Source organism: Lichenostomus cassidix, chromosome 2 (assembly GCF_008360975.1).
Source record: "Lichenostomus cassidix isolate B80296 chromosome 2, HeHo_3.0, whole genome shotgun sequence".
In the NCBI taxonomy this organism is placed as follows: domain Eukaryota; kingdom Metazoa; phylum Chordata; class Aves; order Passeriformes; family Meliphagidae; genus Lichenostomus; species Lichenostomus cassidix.
The window spans coordinates 44319345-44338324 of record NC_139482.1 but is presented as its reverse complement, the minus strand read 5'-3'; the positions used below and the strand labels follow the sequence as shown (position 1 = coordinate 44338324).

Sequence of the window (18980 nt, the reverse complement as noted above, 5' to 3'; positions counted from 1 at the left end):
GTTTGGAGAAGACTCGCCATCAAATGTTCCTAACAGGATTCCTCCCACCCCAGCCCTAGAGGAGGAGGTGTGAACTGAGTGTGTCCTCTTGCCTTGGGCAAACCCTGGCACCTCTGTGGAGCTGCCCATGTCCTGGGTGTGGCAGTGGACAGGCAGTGGACAGGCAGTGGACAGGCAGTGCCTGAGCACTGTGTGTGGCTGTGTGTTCTGCACGCTTCCAGGCCAAAGTGCACATAAATCCAAACAACAGAGAAGAACTTTTTGGTTTTCTTTATGAATCAAATCGTTGAAAAGGCATTCTTTTCATAAATCGCTTTTACTCTTTTATAATTTCTCTTGACAATAATTCTTGGTGAGTATGCAGATAACAACAACAAGGCAAGCTTAATATTCACTCAGACTTAATCAAATAGGTCATATAGTCTTCATTTTACCCATTAAAATATTTTCATTTATAAAAATTAATCTAAATATAAATATTAACACTAAAGATTGAAATCACTTGATGACAAAATAATTCTTTGTATGCTATAACATATGCTTTTATGATCCTTTTAAAACAGTAAATTATATCTCTGCACGTATTTGGCACAATAAACATTTGTAAAAATTCAAATGCCTTAGAGCAGGTGGGATTTTTTTTAAGTTTTTTTTTTTTTTTGCAATGCCTACACAGTACACATTTTTCTGTCAAAGAAGACTGAATATTTTAACATTGTAACACGATTATAGTTGCTTTTCATGCCTCTTAAGGAAAACAACCTACTCCAAATTTTGTTGGCTTGTTTAAATCACACTAACAGAACAAAAGCCAAAGAGTTATTCTATTAAAATTAGTCATTTCTGTATTGATATTACATACACAATATTAGTTATTATTTATTAGACGAATATGCAGACCAACCACCATTAAAGACATTTCATAGCACGCATACCTGCATAAACCAGAACCTGGGAATGTATTGTATACATACACAAGAACAGTCAATGGAGGAGGAGATTGAATAACAAAAAAATTACTAGGCATCCTACTCTGTTTAATCTCCTTTACTGGATTGCATATATAAATAAAATCTATTTGTTTTATATATATATCTATATATTAAACAGAGTGGGCCAAATTCTTCCCTCACACCTGTGCAAACCAATTTCAGAGAACTAGTATTGTGTGAGAGTAAAAGAAGGCCTAATTTCACCCAGAATGAACACATTGGGTCAGATCTTGGGCAGATGGAAATTCCTGGAAGGGATGGAGTGACACTTCTATATTGTAAGTGGGAAGATGGTTGTATTTATTCCAAGGGTTCCTCACATGCAGCTGAACATCAGAGTACTGACAAGCTAGATGTCAAATGTGGGTGGCAAATTTGCAACTGGCACTGTTTTTCCAATCAACCCATCCAGCCATTCCTTGTCTTCCCCACTTTCCCCCCTAAATCCAGCCTAGTCAGGAAATTTGCCTGGTTTTGCTTGCATTTGCCCAACCACAAACATTTCATGGCCTGGTGTCCCAGGGAACTGCTTTCCTGCTGCATGGCAGGTAACACGTGGCACTCTGCTCCTGGGTGTTCACTGGGAGCTCAGGGAAAGAAGGAAGTCTTCCCTCCTTCCTGGTGCCCACAGCTCTTGAGAGAGCTCACCACTCCTTAATGCTGAGGGGGAACTCGCCAGCCATGCCTTCCTTCACAGCACATTTCACATCAACCCTATCTGCCCTTGGGTACCTGCTCTGCAACTGGTGTGGAAGGTAAGGGATTCACTGGCTTATCACCTCCTCTGAGTACCTTCTTGGTATTCTTCAGAGCAAAAAATACCACAAATTAGCAGTGTTCTCCCACAAAAGAGTGAGAGGGACACCTTGCAAGCAGCATCCTCCCTCCTAGGCATCTGCCAAAGGGCCTTCTAGTTTGACTCACCTGTTAAAGGTCTCAAGAAACGAAAGAAGGAATATTACTATTCACAATACAATTCAGAGTGGTCCAGTGTTAGTGGGGTGCACATGGCACCAGCAACAGGCCCCAGCTACTCTCTGGTGGCTACAGACAAGTATAGGAACTGATGTCTGGGCTACATTTACCTCCTTCTCAGAAACACCAGTGAACATCAGAAAGGAATTTCTTGCAAGCTGCAGCCACCCTACAACCACCAGCCAGTCAACAACGACCTCATCCCCAATATTTTCACTTCCTTTTTCCAATCTTAAAGGTTTGGGGAGAATTTATTCTGAACTACAGCATGGTTAGCCACCACCAAGTGGACAATGCTGCCAAGAAGAATGAGACATACAAAGGTGTTGGTTTCTTTGACTGTGTTCAGATGTTTCCTGACACTGGGATGGTAACTCAGCAGACATCTGGTCCACATGTGTGGCCACCAGTTTCTGGTTCAGCATGACACCTGTACTGCCTAGAGCAATATCCCTAGCTCTGGAGCTGGAACATTCAATCTGTGAAATGTACTCTCAGTGAACAGAGAAGTCTTCCTCCTCCTACCAACCCTCCCAAGACTTCCACTGATTCCCTGGGAGCAGAGCGAGGTACATGGATTCTCCTCTCCCTCCAGGCAGCTGAAAAGCAGCACACACTGCACAGAGTTGTTCTTATTGCTCGACAAGACAGATGCCCACATGAATAGTAAGAGGCCAGCAAATATGGATCACAGGTCTGCTTTGGCAGATTAACTGGCCTATAATTATGACTGATTGAGTGTACAAAAACACACTGCAGTTTAAAGACGACATACTTTAGTACAATCGATAGGGAGAAAAAGTGCATCTTAAAATGTGGAGCCTTGCTTTTGAAACTCAGCATCCTGTCTAGAGTCCTCTGAGAACTTTAAGGCAGAGTTTCCTGTAGCAGACCACAATGCTGAAGACTTGGACAGCTTTCTCAGTGAGGTATCCAAATGAAGCCCTATATCTGAGGCTCTGTGGGTTCTTGAGGGTCCATTTTCAGCTGGACATACGCAATGGCTGTTAAGAAAAGGCACTCTAGTGTACAGCCTTAGGCAGTGTGTTATTGGCAGTAGGGAAGTGTAAGTTTAGTACATCACAGCAGATCCTATAGCAGGTTCCTAGAACAGAGAGGGACAGGACAGAAAAAAACATGAGTGAAGGACTAAACAAGCCTGCTGAAGAACAGTGCCAGGTCCTTCCCCTTCTCACCTCCCTACCTATTTCCCACATATCCTGTGGCAGACTGCTTTGGGACAGTCGGCTTTCTTCCTTATCCCTCTATGGCTGCTTTAGAAGAAATAATTGACAGCTGTCCTGGGTGTCCTGAGTGAAGCACCTTTGTTCAAACCCTGCAGAGCCAATGTGTGACCTGTCTACCCCTTAAATTCCACTTAGGTAACCTTTGAACATTTCTCAACAATTACTGAAATTCAAGGTGACTCTCACTTGCCAAGTTATAATCGGCAGCTGCCTCTGTGGGGGTCTGGTTCAGAAGTCTGAAATGCAGGGGAAAACTATTTACTCTCTAAAAAATAAGGGTATCATATTCCTGGAGACCTGGCAGCCAGGCTACATTGTTGCAGGCTGACATTCAGGAGCTGCTATTCTATGGTATATAGTCAGACGTCTTCCAGGACACTGGTCATATTTGTTCAAGAGTTGTCTCAGCAGTCTCTACTTTTTTTCCCTCAAATTATCAAAAGAGAATTTCTGAAGATGCTGAAATACTGCTGCCTACACAGATACTGCTATCTCTCTATTTAACTGCTTTTAACAGTTTTAAAAACATTTGTTTACCATTAAGTCCTTGGCAGTGCTTTTCCTTTCTTTAGTTCTTTGTGTTAGAGATCCTTGAAGCATGAAGTTTCTGTTAAACGTTCTGACAGTGGTAACTGGAGAACCATCTATTTTTTCACCTGGGAAAAAAGATATTTTTCACATAAGAGATTGAAGGAGATGTAAAAGTACTTCTGAAGGGTCACAGCTTCTAGAGAGATAAAACTTCTCCTAAGATGTATGAGGAAAGCTGGATTTAATCTAAATTAAAAACAGCAGGCTGTGGTACTCCAAATTTGTTAAAGTTTGAGGCCGTGTCAATCAGTGGAATTACAAATGAATAGTGCAAAATGAAGCAAGCCGTAGAATTGTCAGAGATAACACACTGCAAAGTTAAAAAAAAACCCGAAACCCCACAAAAACATGAAAGAAAAAAAACATTTTATTTTTTTAAGCCAATTCACAGCCATTCCCTAACACACCAGGAACCTTGCTGAGCTGCTTCATATGGACTGAAATCAGCAAATATAGGCTTTAAGGAAGTGGTGGGTTGTGGAGAGTGGCAAGTGGCTTTTGGTAAATAAAACGCTATGACCACTTGGGTCTCACAAAGTAACCTCAGCCACGCTGGAGCAGCAGCACTTCTCTTGCAGAGCAAGTACTCAGCATTCCTCATTGGCTTTTTCCAGCCTTCTGCCTCTGCTCTTGTTTCTTTGCCACTGCCACAACTTTCACTGAAGAGCAAGTGATGATGTTTTTAATGTGACAAAGAGATATTTTATATAATGGAAGTACATGGAAAATGAGGAGGATGGGACAGACTATTAGGTTTTCTCTGTTTGTTTTGTAACTTAAACTTTTCCCTACTTTGCTGAACTGTACATGGTAATGAATCTTATAAAGAGAGTCTCTCTCTGTAATTTATATAACAATTTAAGCGCACCTTTTATTGGTGGAGCTGGAAGTTTTCTCCTCTGCTGTCTTGATGTGTCTATTGTATGCATCTGTAAACAACACATATGCATTATTCAACTCCATTATAGAGAAAGAGGCAACATTTCCCCAATGTATTTTTGAATACTACATAATGTTCTGGCACCTGGTTTGTTTGCTTTTGATCCCGTTTCCTTGTCAGGCGAACACAGGGAGCCACGTTCAAGCCTGCAACAGTGAGAGCTGATATTCTGCTCTCAATATCTGAAATCTTCAAAGAAAATAAAAGAGAGAGACAGACAGATGGGGAGGGGGGAAAAGAAGTTTTAAAATTACTGTGGATGCCACTACTAAAATATAACCCTCCCCCAGTAAAATCCTCTTTATTAAGAAAATATAAACAGATGGCTAACTTCTTCAGCAATTCCGACACTTCCTTGCATTCTTTAGTCCTGACATTAAAAGGGGCTTAATTTGTAAGGAAAGATGGAGTAAAAGAACAATCAAACCTACCTTGTGACTCCAAGGAAGAGGCATTTTACTCCTTTTGAGGAAAAAAAGAAAGGAGGAGAGAAAACCTGCATCTGCTATCTCCCAATTACCTTTAGCTGCATAATCCCAAGTTCATTCAAGCTGTGTCTTTAAAAGTCTACATTCAAAGAATGGCTTTATGGGACACATTTCCTAACTCACAATTAATTTCATACACATGCAAAGTACATCCTCTGTCACAAAATCTAAACATTTGATCTTGAATATTTATAGTTTAAATGTATATGCGTATTAAACACAAGCATGCATAAATACAAGCACACACTATATAAAAATACTGAATAGAAAACAAGTTGCCAGGGGAACATAGTGTGATATTGAGAGCAGTGGAGACAAGTGTTGACAAAAGTGAAAGAGTCAGAGAAGTCAGACATATAACCTGACTCCTGATTTGCAATGACACCTGAAGCCAGAGTTGGCTTCACTCTGGAGAAGATCTTCCATTGTCCTCCTTGCATATCTTAGGCCTTTCTCCTCCTCACCTCTCACCCCCATTACCAGATTTACCCTAAAATGATGACCAAAGCTAACAAAACACCACAGCCAGTTCACCAAGTAGTGCAGCAATGCACTTCTGGCATCAGAGAGATATCAGGCTCTCAGACCTTTGCTCAGTTCTGAATTGAGCATGCTTCCACTGAGTAAAATCACCAGGTACTTCCCATTAAACCCTGACACAGGCAGGTCAGGGTGTCTTGCTGGGTACAGACTGGGCAGTGAGCTGCAAGTAGTGTCAGCCCCTTGAGGTCTAGCAGAGTTATCTTATTCAGCTTTTAGCACCAGATCTCAATGTGTTCTGAGCCCTGGACTTTGTGGAGCCCACTAGAGTGGCACTAGATCACTCTAGCAGGCTCCACAGTGCACAAGAGTTCCTGCCTTTGGCTGGCATGGGTACTGTTCAGCACCTAAATCCCATGTCTCTGTGCTTGGCTCAGCCTCTGGCTGCTGTTGGCCTTTGTTGGGAGAAAGCTGTCAATGCTGGCTTCCTTTGGGAAGTGCTGTACAAGTTGCTGATCAGATAAGCTGCCTCAGACTCTAGCTGCAGTCTGACCAGGGCGATGTGTATGGCACAGAGCATCCCCCGGGAGCTGCCTGGCAGCAAGGAGCAGTCCAGCTCAGTATTGCAGTAACAGGCTGCTGCACTCCTATGTCCAAAACCAAGCTGAGGGAAGAAACAAACAGATACAGTGCATCTGGCCAGGCTGAGTTACACAGATCAGTAACGCTCTGCCCAGCATCCTTAGATCATCAGGCCACAGCCGTAAAAAAGAATGTTCAAAGTGTGTACTGTGAGGTGGGTGTTAGGCAAGGCAGTGTGAAACCTGCAAATGGGGAGGAGCTGCTGTCCTCACCTGAAGCTCTGCATGATGAACCTGGGCAGCTGCTGTGGCCACCTGATCCTCCAGATCAGCCAGCTCAGATTCCTCAGTAACACTGTTGATCTTGCGTGCGGCGTCTTCCAGGTTGGTCAGCTGCCCCTCCAGCCCGTACACCGTGCTGGCTGTCAGGTACACCTGCAGGGCCAAGGCAGGAACAACAAGAAAAGGTCAGTGATTTCGGGTTTGTGGGCATGCAGATTTGAGCAGACTGCATTTCCCATCATACCTGCGAGCTTCCCTGCTTGCTAGCCCACCACAGGAGATTTACCTGGCAGAGGAAAGTGATGGGGAAATACTCTGAAAAACATACATCCACAAAGAGAAGGGATGAAAGAGGAGGCTACATTACAGATTTTGTAGGTGCTACAATGGTATTCCAAACCAGACTAGTTCCAGACTGATCAGCAAAGAAAAATGTTGAAAAGTTTGCTTTTTTATGATTGATATTCAATCACATAACAAACCCCCTAAGTCTACAAGGGGAAGTCAAGACATGAAGCCTCATATAAAGCTGTGTTTCTTAAAACCCACTTAATGCCTTCTGGCAGTAAAAACTGCATGAGTAACTGCTCAGCAGCAAATAGTTATTAACTTCCTATAGAGTAAATGTGCTTATATGTATAATGATTTTCCATCCCATCCTGCTCTCACCCAAATATAGAGCAGGCAAAAACCTTCTTACCTCCTGGGCCTTTGAGTGAATCTGTGGAGGATCAATGGACCGACTTGAACCACATAAGAAAGAATTACAGACTTGATAATTCAGAGTTCCTTCCTAGAAATGAACAACTCTTACTATTTCGGCCCACCTCTGATATCTGTAAGTACAGCTGAAGGTTTCTTTCCCATTCAGCTCCTCAGAGCAGTAATTAGCAATACATTGTGTTTTATTTTTTCTGTTATTTCACAATTTACCCTAAGGTACATGGCTGGATGGAGATCACTGGTTTATAGAAAAGGGTAATTTTCAAGCATTAGCTTTTGACATTGGTGCTTAAAATTGTTCAGAACCATATGAAAATACTGCACTTTCTGCCTATTTACTTGTTAGCCAAGAGACATGTTTCCATGAGGCTGGTAACAGCACAGTGGAAATGAAATATATATTCTGATTTTCCCCATTGTAACAGCAGTAAAGACCATGTTGCTACAAATCCAGCATGAATTAAACATGGCTGTGGCTGACTTCATGGTTCAAGGGGCAAGCAAAGAGGATCTGAAGCAGATTCTTGAGCTGATACCTTCCTTTCATATGTCTTCCACTCCAGTCACTATATCTGCTCACAATTCCTGGATCATTCAGTCCTTTGACATAAGAGGTATTCAAATAATTTATAGCAATGCTGTGACTTTCTGGATCAAAATGGTGGAGAATTATCAGATTAAAAGTTGTTTACTTGTTATTATTTTTCTATTTCATTATTGTTTCTTAACTGCTTGCAATAGTTTTCTCTTTTCTTTGTGTCAGTTGTAGATAGGTTTTTTCATGCATGAGACTTTGCTAAGAAACAAAATCACTATATCTGTACAAACTGTATCTTGTAAGAACATGTTCTAAATGCAGGCATGAAATCTTTGAAAAACATACCTAGAAGAAATAAGTGATTTGATGTAACATCTTTGCTGAAGTACCAGGAGACACAGGTGGTCCATAAAGTTAACATACTGATTTAAATAGAAATGCTCCTGTTTTTGTGGGGTTTAATTATTCTATGTTCATTTAAATGATACATCTTTGAAGTACGACATACCACAGAGCCAGTTCAGATTAAAAGGTGATTTTTTAAATTTCCCTGTCACATCTAAAAGCTTAGAGAAAGAAGAAATAGAACATTTCGAACAGAAGCATCTTTAGAAAGTTAAAGGAAAGACACATTTAAATGCTGTGCCAAGATCTCTGCACGGTAAGATGTCCTTTTCAAGAGGGGAAAAAAAAATCTAAAGAAAATGGGACTGACAGAAAAAAGTGGGAAAGTCATCAGTGTTTCTGTAGCTCAATCAGCCCCTACATTTGTGAAATATTAATGAACATTTTCCAGCTGGAAAATATTTTCTAAAGAAAATAGTTTTCTAAAGAATATTCTCTTTACCTGAACAATTGTTACACTTCCAAATAGCAGTGGTGTCCTTGCAGGTCTCCCCTAAATGATGCCCTTATTCATACATTCACATTTAGATTCTGGAGACTTATTTCACCATTATTTAGGTATGTACAGCTTCCACAACACCCCAACATTTTGCTGGTACAGATGGCCCTACATTCTCCACACTGCTGCATGCACAGTCCTCAAAATGCTAGAGAGAGCAAAAATGAAAAAAGGGTTTATAAACACCCAGATCCTCTTGCAGATGTTACTGTAAAGGGGATGTGGTTCCTGGCCCCAGCTGCAATGGGAAAAGTTATGGTTATCTGGATTTCTAAAGGCTTTTTACCAGGGAGTGTAGCTGTGAAATCTTGAAACTGAAGTTTTTGCCACCTACTTCATGTCCTCTGGGGGACAAAGAAAGATGTACTGTGAGAACACAGCAATGCTGAGCTGGATGCCTTGTGAATTCGGCAGGGAACTGGAAGAAGCTAAACCAGAGATGCTGCAGCACGGGTGATGCCAAAGCAAGCAATGCTCTGCCTCTGTTCCCAGTGTCTGCTCAGTGAGAAATGCTTAGCCCAAATGAATGGGTAGAGCCCACAGTACCACAGGTGCTAAAGCTCCACACTGCTGGGAGGGATTATCGCAGTGCAATTGGGAAAGAAAACATACAACTTAGATAGTTTACAACACAGTTCTCCCTAGAAAAATATGTGGGAGCAGATTTCCCCAAATTTTTCTCTGTCCTGCGAAATTTCTCAGTTCTTCTGAAGTTGTGGTCCAGCCTGGACTTATTCAAAAATTTCTTTCCTACCAGATGAATTCTGTGGTGTTTGATGCTAGGAAACTTAAGTATTTCATGAGAGAGAGTCCAGTGCCAGGACTGCCTCTTAGTGCCAAAGAATATCCTCCCCTCAGTTCTTAGCCTGGGCCTGCTGCAGAAATGTGTTTCTGTGGAGGAAACTGATTTTATCCCCTAAGAGGAGCTTCTGTCTGAAAATTTTCTGGGGCTAAAGAAAACCATGATTTGTTTGCTTGAATTGATCAGGATGTCATAATGAAACAGAGCAGATTCCTACAAGATCTTTAAGAGCTCCTGTTGAAGGGAAAGATCTCAGAAATGTTATCACTTAAACGTGGAGAGAAGAGAAAATCGAAAGTTACCAGTGTACCAACTCCATTAAATGAATTCCAACAAGTAGTGATTTCCTTCTATGATTCAGCATTGTACTTTCTCCTGCAGATGACAGGTACTCATGAAAAAGGATGGTTGATTTGGACACGGCAAAAGAAATGTTTAATTCAGATTCTCCAGCCTGCTCTTTTCTAACAATGCAGGAGGCATTGGGTGCTCAGCACAGTGTGCTGAGAATGTGTGGGGGGAGGAAGAGCTTCTCCACTTCTCTGTGTGACTGGGGACATGCTGTCCCCACCTGTCCTTGGAGTGATGAGGCTGTGCTGAGACTGGGAGATGTGTGGTTTCAGCCAGGCATGGTGTAGCCACCCAGCCACAGAGGTTTGGAGGGTGTAAGTGAGCTTTTGAGATAAGAGTTTCTAAATTTAGTTGTAAACCAGAAAGCATCCAACTCCCCTTCCCCTCAATATTTTTAAGTATATATGAAAAAAACCCCACCAACACAGCTAAGCACTGCTGAAACATGACTTTTTGTTCTGTTTGTGTATTTGTTTAAAAACCCCACATTAATTTTGAACATCCACTGATGCTGCCCTTGTGCTTTGCCTTTCGAGTTGGTGCACACACAAGGGTGCACTCACTCACACATGTGACTCTTTCATGTACTGATTCCTGTCCTTACATTTTCTTCCAGCGTGGTGAGCTGCTCATCGAGTCTGACAGGATCTGTGCCCAGTGGGAGGGTTCCTCTTCCTCTGTCCTGAATGTCATCTGGGAAATCACAGGGGTCAGTGGATTCTGCTATCAGTTCTTCAGTGGCATTGATGACTTTCAGGACTTCTGTAGATATGTTGCAGAGAGAGACAGCAGAGTACTTCTATTTTGTTAGAAGAACAAACAGAGAAAACAACAGCATTAAATTAGCACACAGGGGTAAGATATGAATCACCTTCCAATAGCCACAGCTTTAGCCATGCTAAAACCACATCCGTGGCTATCTGCTGCAAACAGACACAAGAACCATGTAATGGAATTGGAGTTTACTTATCTTTTCCTTCCCCCCCTTTTTCACATACCCACACTGCTACAGCATGCAAAATAACATACGCATGCAATTCTTCTACAATACAATTCTATTGGAGGGATGGTCCAAATCTTATCCCAAAGGAGCACACAAATATCCAGCTTTAAACTCTAAGTGAGCTGCATAAAGCTGGATTTGTAAAAGTGTTTTAAAGAGGTTTTAAAACACAATTTTCCTTTTTGGATAATGGCAAAGAGATGTGCAATCATCTGTGTCTGTATCCACAGGAGCCATTTCACTGTGGATGCAAACATGGGAAAGCAATCTTCAGCAGCCCTGTAAAGATAGCATTTTACTAAAATGTTTGCTATTAATTAAATTATCACCCCAAATAAACAAAGACTGAGCTATAAGTGTGCAAACACTTGTATCCTTATTTTTTTTAAATTTCAATTTACTGATTTTTTTAATATGGAATAAATTATGTTCAGATACCAAGGAAAAGCATGCAGTTTTATAATTTTTTTTAAAAACAATGGAAAACCTTTTTATCAGTGTTCCTTACTTGTAATTTGTAATTATCTGTCCTGATTCTTATGATTCTCACATAGCTTTAAGCTTCAGGACAACTCCTCTGATGGAAGAATAAAATTTCACCTGACGTACCTTCAAGCACCAAGCTCAACATCCAAACTATACAGCTTGGAGATTGAGCCAAAGCTTGTTGAAGCCAATAAAAATACTGCCACTGAATATATGTGCAAAACCTTTAGTGTTGCTTTGCCTAAAAGAAAGTGTGGAAAAGTTTAGACCAAAGTTTAATTCATTCCTCAAACCTGCAAATACTTATGCATGTGAATTAGGGGCTCACCTGTCCATAAATTTTCTCACACACAAAATATCTGTGGATCAATATTGAGGAAATGGAGAGTCTTTGGATTCTATAAAGTAAATTTGATAGTACAGAAAAGTATAACTGATTAAAAATGTCTATAGACAGGGTATAGGAGAAATAATTGATTCCCACAAACTCTGATGGGTTAAACTGGAAACCTACTTTTATTATCTCTTTCCTTTAATCAGTTGTCCATTCTTATGTTAGATAAGACTTTTACTGAAAAGCTACATTTTTAGCAGTACATAATCAATTGTTGTGTATCAATACATTAAGGCATCAATATATTAAGCACCTTTACTCCTCTGAGTTACAAGACATAATTAGAATGAGAGATTAAAGAGAAGAAGAACAAAGCAAATATGGTGTGCTACAGCACTGAGATCTTTAGCTTGTTAGGACAGCCAACACAGCCCCAAACAGGCAGGCCTGGGACTCTCTTGCTGAGAACAAATACTTGAACCCCATGAATAGCCTACTGGCTATTCCTTTTATTTTCACAAGTGCCAATTAGGTTAAAAACAGATCAATAATTTTATAGGAAAGAAGAGAAAATCAATGTTACTTTCTTTTATTATTTGCTTCCACAAGTACCTAGTTCTTATTATATTCTGTGAGTAGTGAACAAAAAAGGATGAAGGCCGACACTACATATTCTTCATCATATTCACTGAGGTATGTTCTCCATTTCAAGAACTGTAGCCTCACTTTAGTGTTCATTATTTCTTAAATTTTTATTATCCTTTGTAGTTAATGATGAATTTAAAAAATATTAAATTGAATTAGACAAAGTTATTTTTATACCACAATATGAGAATCCATATTGGCATTTTTTACAGACCAATTACTATAAAACAGTCGTTTTGTTTTCCAGGTAAAGTGGTCTGTGATAGAAATCTTTGTGAAATCATGATTTTGAGTGAAAAATACCCTTGCTTCTCAATAGGTAATGGATAGGGGGAAAAAAGTTCAAAAGGAAAGAACAGAACAGAATAGAATAGAACAGAATTGAATTTGGAAGATGAGTAATGATCACCTAGTCCAGTTATCTGACCAGTTCAGGGCTGACCAAAAGTTAAAGTACATTGTTAAGGGCATTCTCCAAATGCCTCTTAAACACTGACAGGGTTGGGCATTGACCACCTCTCTAGGGAAGCCAGTGTTGGAGCAATCCCACAGTGAAGAAATGCTTCCTAATGACCAATCTAATCATCTGAAAATGCAGAAATGAGATTTTTAAAAAATTGGATATTCAATTAATGGTTTTCCCTATGTTTTACCATCCTTTTTAAGCAATTGTCAAAAGCTGTTGAAACAGCTCATGTTCTGAAATGGTCAGTTTGCAAATACAGTGAGGTACTCCAGATAGAATTATTTAACAAGCGTAATGGGAAAAAACCAAAAGAAATTTAAAAAAAAATAATAAAAGAAAATGTGTTGCAGGGTTTTAGTGCTTCACAACCCTCTCCCCTCCCCCACCAGCCATGTCAAACTTAGGATTTACAGGATCATATAAAAATCACCTGAAATGCACAGAAAGACACACATCAAGATCATCCTGATAGGTGGATTTCAAATTGCTCTAAACACCTCTTGGTTGTCTAATTTATGTTGCCCTTGCAGGAAAGGTCATTGTGATTCACAGAGACAGCTGTTGTGCCATGATGCAGGCTCTGCCTTGTCAAGCAGGTCAGAGAACTAATATGGATGTGGTAGATGTAGAAAGCAATCTCTGGTACAAATATCTAACTCAGGAAACCTAAGTGCAATCATTCTCCTTGAAACACTGGTATGCATTCGGATTTCAACTGTGCTACCCTGCTTCTGAATTAACACCAACCCTCCCAAATCAATCCATGCACCAGATCCAAGTATGGATGTTTCTATTGGTTATGAGAATCTTATTTTTTTACTGAATTTGAGACTAAGTGCTTAATGGAATGAGGAAAACATGCATTTATCCTTTTTATGATAATTAATATCCAAGGTCACAAATATGTTAAAGACACAGTGAAAAGAACATGCTCAGTTTCTCTAAGTTCTTTGTGGTTGAGTCTTAAAAGCAATGAAATGCTAAAAATATGTGTGTTTACAAATATATATATACATGTATGCACTGAATATAACAAATATCTTGTAAAACTTCTTTACTGTAATTTCTGTTTGTCAGATGGAAAGTATTCCTGTTTTGAGAAGATTATGTTCCAGTTGTCTGACACCTCTTGCAGACTGTCAGCCACTTCCTTTCCTTCTGCTGTCTCTCTTTCCTTCCCCTGTTGATGCTGACAATATTTCCTTTGCTGTTTAAATCAAGCATGCTACATTGGAAGGTGCTTTATTGATCATTATTTGCATTCTTGCCCAAGCAACAGAAGAAAAGCAGGATGATAAAACTGAAGCAATATTAAGCATCCAAACTGCTAAGAGCAGGTGAGCTTTAAGTCCTTGTATGCACCTCAACAGCTGTGACATTTTCACATCCTTTCCTTTGTATGAACATTATTGCTTTTACTTTTGATGGTCTTAAAATAGTTAAATTCTCTATCACTAGCACTATTTTTTTTCAGCCCATTGTACTCAGCCACTAGCATTTTCTTTTTTTCTGCCGCTACAATGTCATCATTAGGCTCTTTTAAACCGCCATGGGAGGGGGTGACATGCAATTCAACCGAGAACAGTGACATCAACAGCTAGATCAAGTAGAGCAAGAACACCTTTCCATCACTGGCAGTCCTGGCAGTATTGACCACATCCTTGATTACTTGCGGTGCAGTCATTTTTAGCTCCAGTGTCAAGGCGTTATATCATGCTCTGAGTCACAGTCAATATCCCTCGGTTTTTTGTAGGGAGTTAAGGGGAGCTGGGCAGAAGTTAAGTTTTGCTTTGCCACTGATTAACTCATCCTTTCAGAGTAACTGGACTGAATCCAAGCTGGATGAAAACAAAAGCAAACTCCAAACCTGCCTCCCTCATCTCCCCACCCTATGGCAGTTCACTGTACAGTTTTGAGAATGCCCTGAAAAGCCCAACAAATGTCTTTCAAAGGCAAGAAAGATCTGGGACATAAGTCACAGCGTGGGAAGAAAAGAGCCATCCGTGTCCAACTATCTGTGGCAATTGTCAACCCTGACCTTCACAAGATCTTTGGCCTAGAAGTGAGCCCTAACCACTCATCGCCATGAAGACTGGGGGGGGAAAAAAAGGCTAAATTTTGCCTGGCTGTTTGATGGCAGACAAGTATATTATGATAAACTGTGATATTAAGGAATTACTCTTCTGTTCAAGTTTAAGGCTTCCTGCCTTGATCTTTAACATCAATATCTTCATTTATGGGCATGCCTTTAGAAAAAGAAAGCAAAATTGTCTTACAGGCTGAAAGCTATTACTCTACTGATAGTCTCCAAAGTATTACACAGAGAAAAAAAGTCTCTCTTTTTGACTATGCTAGGTAATTCTGAATATTACGTCTTTACTAATTCAATCCACTTCCTAATATAGTTACAAATGTTACACCTATTAATTTTTAATGCCTTATTTCTAGAGACAAGTTGCTTATAATCATGAGAAATGAAGTGATTTTCCAAGAGGTGAAATACTATAGTCCAACCTGGAAATGAAAATATTTACCTCTTAAAATCCACACAGGATTCTGATCTAGCATGGACACAGACTGATGACATTCCACAACTGAAAAATACTTTTTCTTTAAAGTCACCAATGATATTTTTACTAAATTAAATCAAGATAATTAATAGATGATTAAAACTCATAGGACAAAATTTAAGTCTGAGAGCAAGGAAAAAACAAAAAGTTGAGAGGAGAAGTGTTTTGCTAAATTAGGCATCAACTTCTGACACAAAAAAGAGTGATTCTTATTTATAACTGAAAGAATTATATATGACATACTAAAAATAGCATGTATTTTAAAATATAAGATAAGCATATATTCGCTCGGGGAATACAATGAAAATCTTTTTTAATATGTGATCCTCATAAGCTGAGACTCAAATAGCACAGAATATGAAACCTCTTTCCGCCTAGAAGAATGATAAGCAACAGTCATTAGCAGCAAAGTGAGAAAATACCTACTTACTGTGTACAAACTCTACAATGAATTAAGGGTTTTGGTTATTTTTTAAATTGAGAGCTTAGAAAGGTTTTTGAAGACCATTTTGGTCAGAAAACTTCCTTCGAAATTTCTCAATATAGGTGAGTACATGAGAATAGAAAGGTCATACTCCTTATCTTTGTCTTCTGTTCTTCTTTACTGATAAAACTAAATTTTCATCACAAAGCCAAACAAGGGAGCCAGTTTGCTCCACATGGTAACTGTGGTTATAAAATAATTTTCTGCAATCATTACTGATTGTGGACAAAGGGTATGATTTTTCCAGGTATTTCCTGGTATTTCCAGGAAAACCAGGTATTTTCAGGTATTTCCAGGAAAACATTTTGAGTTTGAGAATGTTGCTTGGGAGATGCAGAAACCCTCAATATCACGTTATGGCATCTCTTACTACATAAGAGATGTAAAAAGAGACAGACAAAACAAAGCTTTCTCACCTGCTGCAATACAGTGGATAAAAACTGCAGCTTTAAATGAAGATCAAAAGCCTTTTGTTTTTCCTAGATAGTGGGAAAGCAGTCAAATAAAAAGGCAGAAAAGTTATATTAACAGCTACAGAGGTTAGCATTTATATAGGTTCAGACTTACAGGGAAGTTTAGGATAAACAGCAAGGATAAAGACACTACCAAGGTTAAAATACAATAAAATTTAGATTTTACATTTATTACTATAATATTTAAAATAAAGCAATGCCTAATTTATTTTTATTTGTGGTATTTAGACTAACAGACCTCATTAAGACAGATATTGCAAATCACACTTTTTTTTTACAAAATGAAACAGAAGGTAAGTACAATCTCCACCATCACAAAAGTGTCACTAAGAATGGAAAAATACTTTTGCAGCAGTGTTAAGAAGAAGAAAAGCCAGCTATCTTCACTTTTAGGGTCTACATGGTAGCGATTTTGGACACTGTGCATGTTTCTAGTTACCAAAGAGTCTGCACCTCACTTATGCCACAGTCAGATGTCGATGTGGAAACACCTGGGCTAAGTTAAGTAAGATGTCTTGTGCCAAATCACTTCCTACTCTTTGCTGCTGTCACTTTCCTGGCCTCACTGTCCCAAAACAAACAAGTAAAACCCTTCATAGTACAAGTCTCCAGTGACCAGCCATTACATTAATCTCCCTAATTTCCTTAGGCCTGTTTAAACTAAACTGACTGGTTTTGCCTTGAAATAATGACACAACCAGTTTGCCCTGTTGGCTGTGCTGTGACAGAAGTATCTTCCAGCTGAGGGGCAGCATTTCCTTGAAACTCTTCCAGCTAGATCTGAAAGAGCTCAATTTTCACTGCCAAGTCTCTGGGCAGCTTACAAAAGAATATAAAATAGTACTAAAAAATAGTCTGTTTTCACACCATTTGTTCCAGCAGCTTTCACTAATGTTCGCTAATTTTCTGAAACTGTGTCTGTAAAATGGCTTAGACATTTTCTCCCTAAGTAAATAAATCTTTGGTGAGGAGAGGACTGAAGGAGATTCCCTTTGCACACACACTGGACAGAGCTGGCTTGGGTGTGCATGCACATAAGTGCCAAAACTGAGACTATGAGAAAAAGCTGTTTACAAAGATGCTGCATTTCCCATGTGAAGCCACCTGAAGTTTCACCCCTTCTGCACTTCTCCAGCAGCTCTAACAGGGCTTTGATCCAGTTGCTTTAACAGAAGCAGACAAAGTGCAGTTTGAAACAGCTTGAAGTATGTGAGGATTTTGAAACAACACTGTCAGATGTGACATGGATCTTGGAGATTCATGTTTCTCTGGACTAGCAGCTTAAGGCTTTATGGGACACTCTAAAGCATCTCAAATGTCTACATCCATATTTATGCAATAGTATTGAGACCAGAAAGTGTCAGAATTGGAGGTACACAAACATCACGGCTCGCTTTTGAAAACTTTTTAAAAAAGAAATGTTTATGATCTCGATGCTTGAAACGGAAGACTCAGATTTTGACAAAATAAACTTAGGATCAGCTTGATATTTCATACTAAAGACAGATTAATAGCAAGTACATGGGAGAAGTACCTTAAATGGGAATTTTTCACAGCAAACCACTAAAAACCTCAGTTTAAAACTGAACGTATATGAATGTATAACTGCTTTGTTAAATTGAAAACTAAAAACTTTGGATCCATTAGCCCAATGGGAAGATTACTGTCTCATACCTCTTTTCACCTTCCCTAACCAAAATCTGTTTTTCTCTGCAGTCATACAAAAGCTGGTGCATAGATTATCTGCTGATGATAAACCTTAAAGATCACTTTTTACAGTGCTGCCCCATATTCATTTTCAATCCTGGACTTTGGGAGACTGCTCAGATAATTAACATCTTCTTAAATGCAATGATCCATGAAAACACAAGAATTAGTCTGAGCATCTTGCCCACAAAAATGTGAAACAACAGATACACAAATATCTTCCAAGTTGTTAACCCAGAAAGATATCATTGTACTACTGTTCAGCATTATTACCATGATAGCAAAAATGTAGTAAAGCTACTGTACTTATGCTATTATGTTTTCTTGCCTAAGTGATCCACATGCTTCAGAGTCCTTTAGAAACTTTTACTCAGAGACTTCTAACGCTTTCAGGCATAACCCCTGCCTGGACCAACACACAAGCCAAAATACCCAGGAGTTCAGGGAGGTGTGAGATAATGATCACAAAAGGTTCAACATCTGTGAGGACAGTGCCTGCCCCAGCACGAAGGCTTACAGCAGCCCAGCCACCAGGGGACACAGGCTCACTCTCAGTACCACAGCACTACTGTTTCAGCATCCCAGACATCCCTGCCGTGATGTTTCAGCAGGTATGTGAAACACAGGAGGGATTCACTGGCATGTGCATGTCCAACGCCATTCTCCAGCTCCATCCAGGCTGTGAGAAGGTGTCTCTCCAGTGACCAAGTCGATGAGCCCCCCGCTTGCCTGACCTCCTGCACTGAACCCTGGCCACCCCCTGCACTGCCAGCCCTGAGCACAGCCTCCAGCATACACACACCAGGGAGCTGGCTCTCTCTTCTTCAGAACATGCACCCATGCCTACTCCTCTTGTTAGAAAGAGAGAGGCCAGGCAGATTTTCTAACAAGTGTCAATCTCATTATACCAGTAGTTGA

The 18980-nt window shown here is 39.9% G+C and overlaps 1 protein-coding gene across 5 annotated transcripts in view; it reads right to left on the bottom strand.

Annotated features, from left to right (window-relative positions):
- Positions 1-255: 255 nt before the first annotated feature.
- MYRIP (myosin VIIA and Rab interacting protein) overlaps positions 256-18980 on the bottom strand; it is a 210982-nt gene continuing 192257 nt past the window's right edge. Inside the window, exons 13-19 of one of the 5 annotated variants that reach the window (XR_014849834.1) lie at positions 16299-16361; positions 10499-10693; positions 6568-6729; positions 4830-4934; positions 4661-4734; positions 3752-3858; positions 256-3072 (exon numbers count right to left, since the gene is read on the bottom strand). Coding sequence is in view for 3 of the 5 variants with exons in the window: in XM_085051321.1 (XP_084907447.1) it covers positions 3040-3072; positions 3752-3870; positions 4674-4734; positions 4830-4934; positions 6568-6729; positions 10499-10693; positions 16299-16361 (738 nt within the window). In the remaining 2 variants the exon portion in view is untranslated. Of the gene's footprint in view, positions 3073-3751; positions 3871-4660; positions 4735-4829; positions 4935-6567; positions 6730-10498; positions 10694-16298; positions 16362-18980 lie in introns of all 5 variants that reach the window. The other 4 variants (XM_085051321.1, XR_014849835.1, XM_085051324.1 and 1 more) reach the window with 4 other exon arrangements.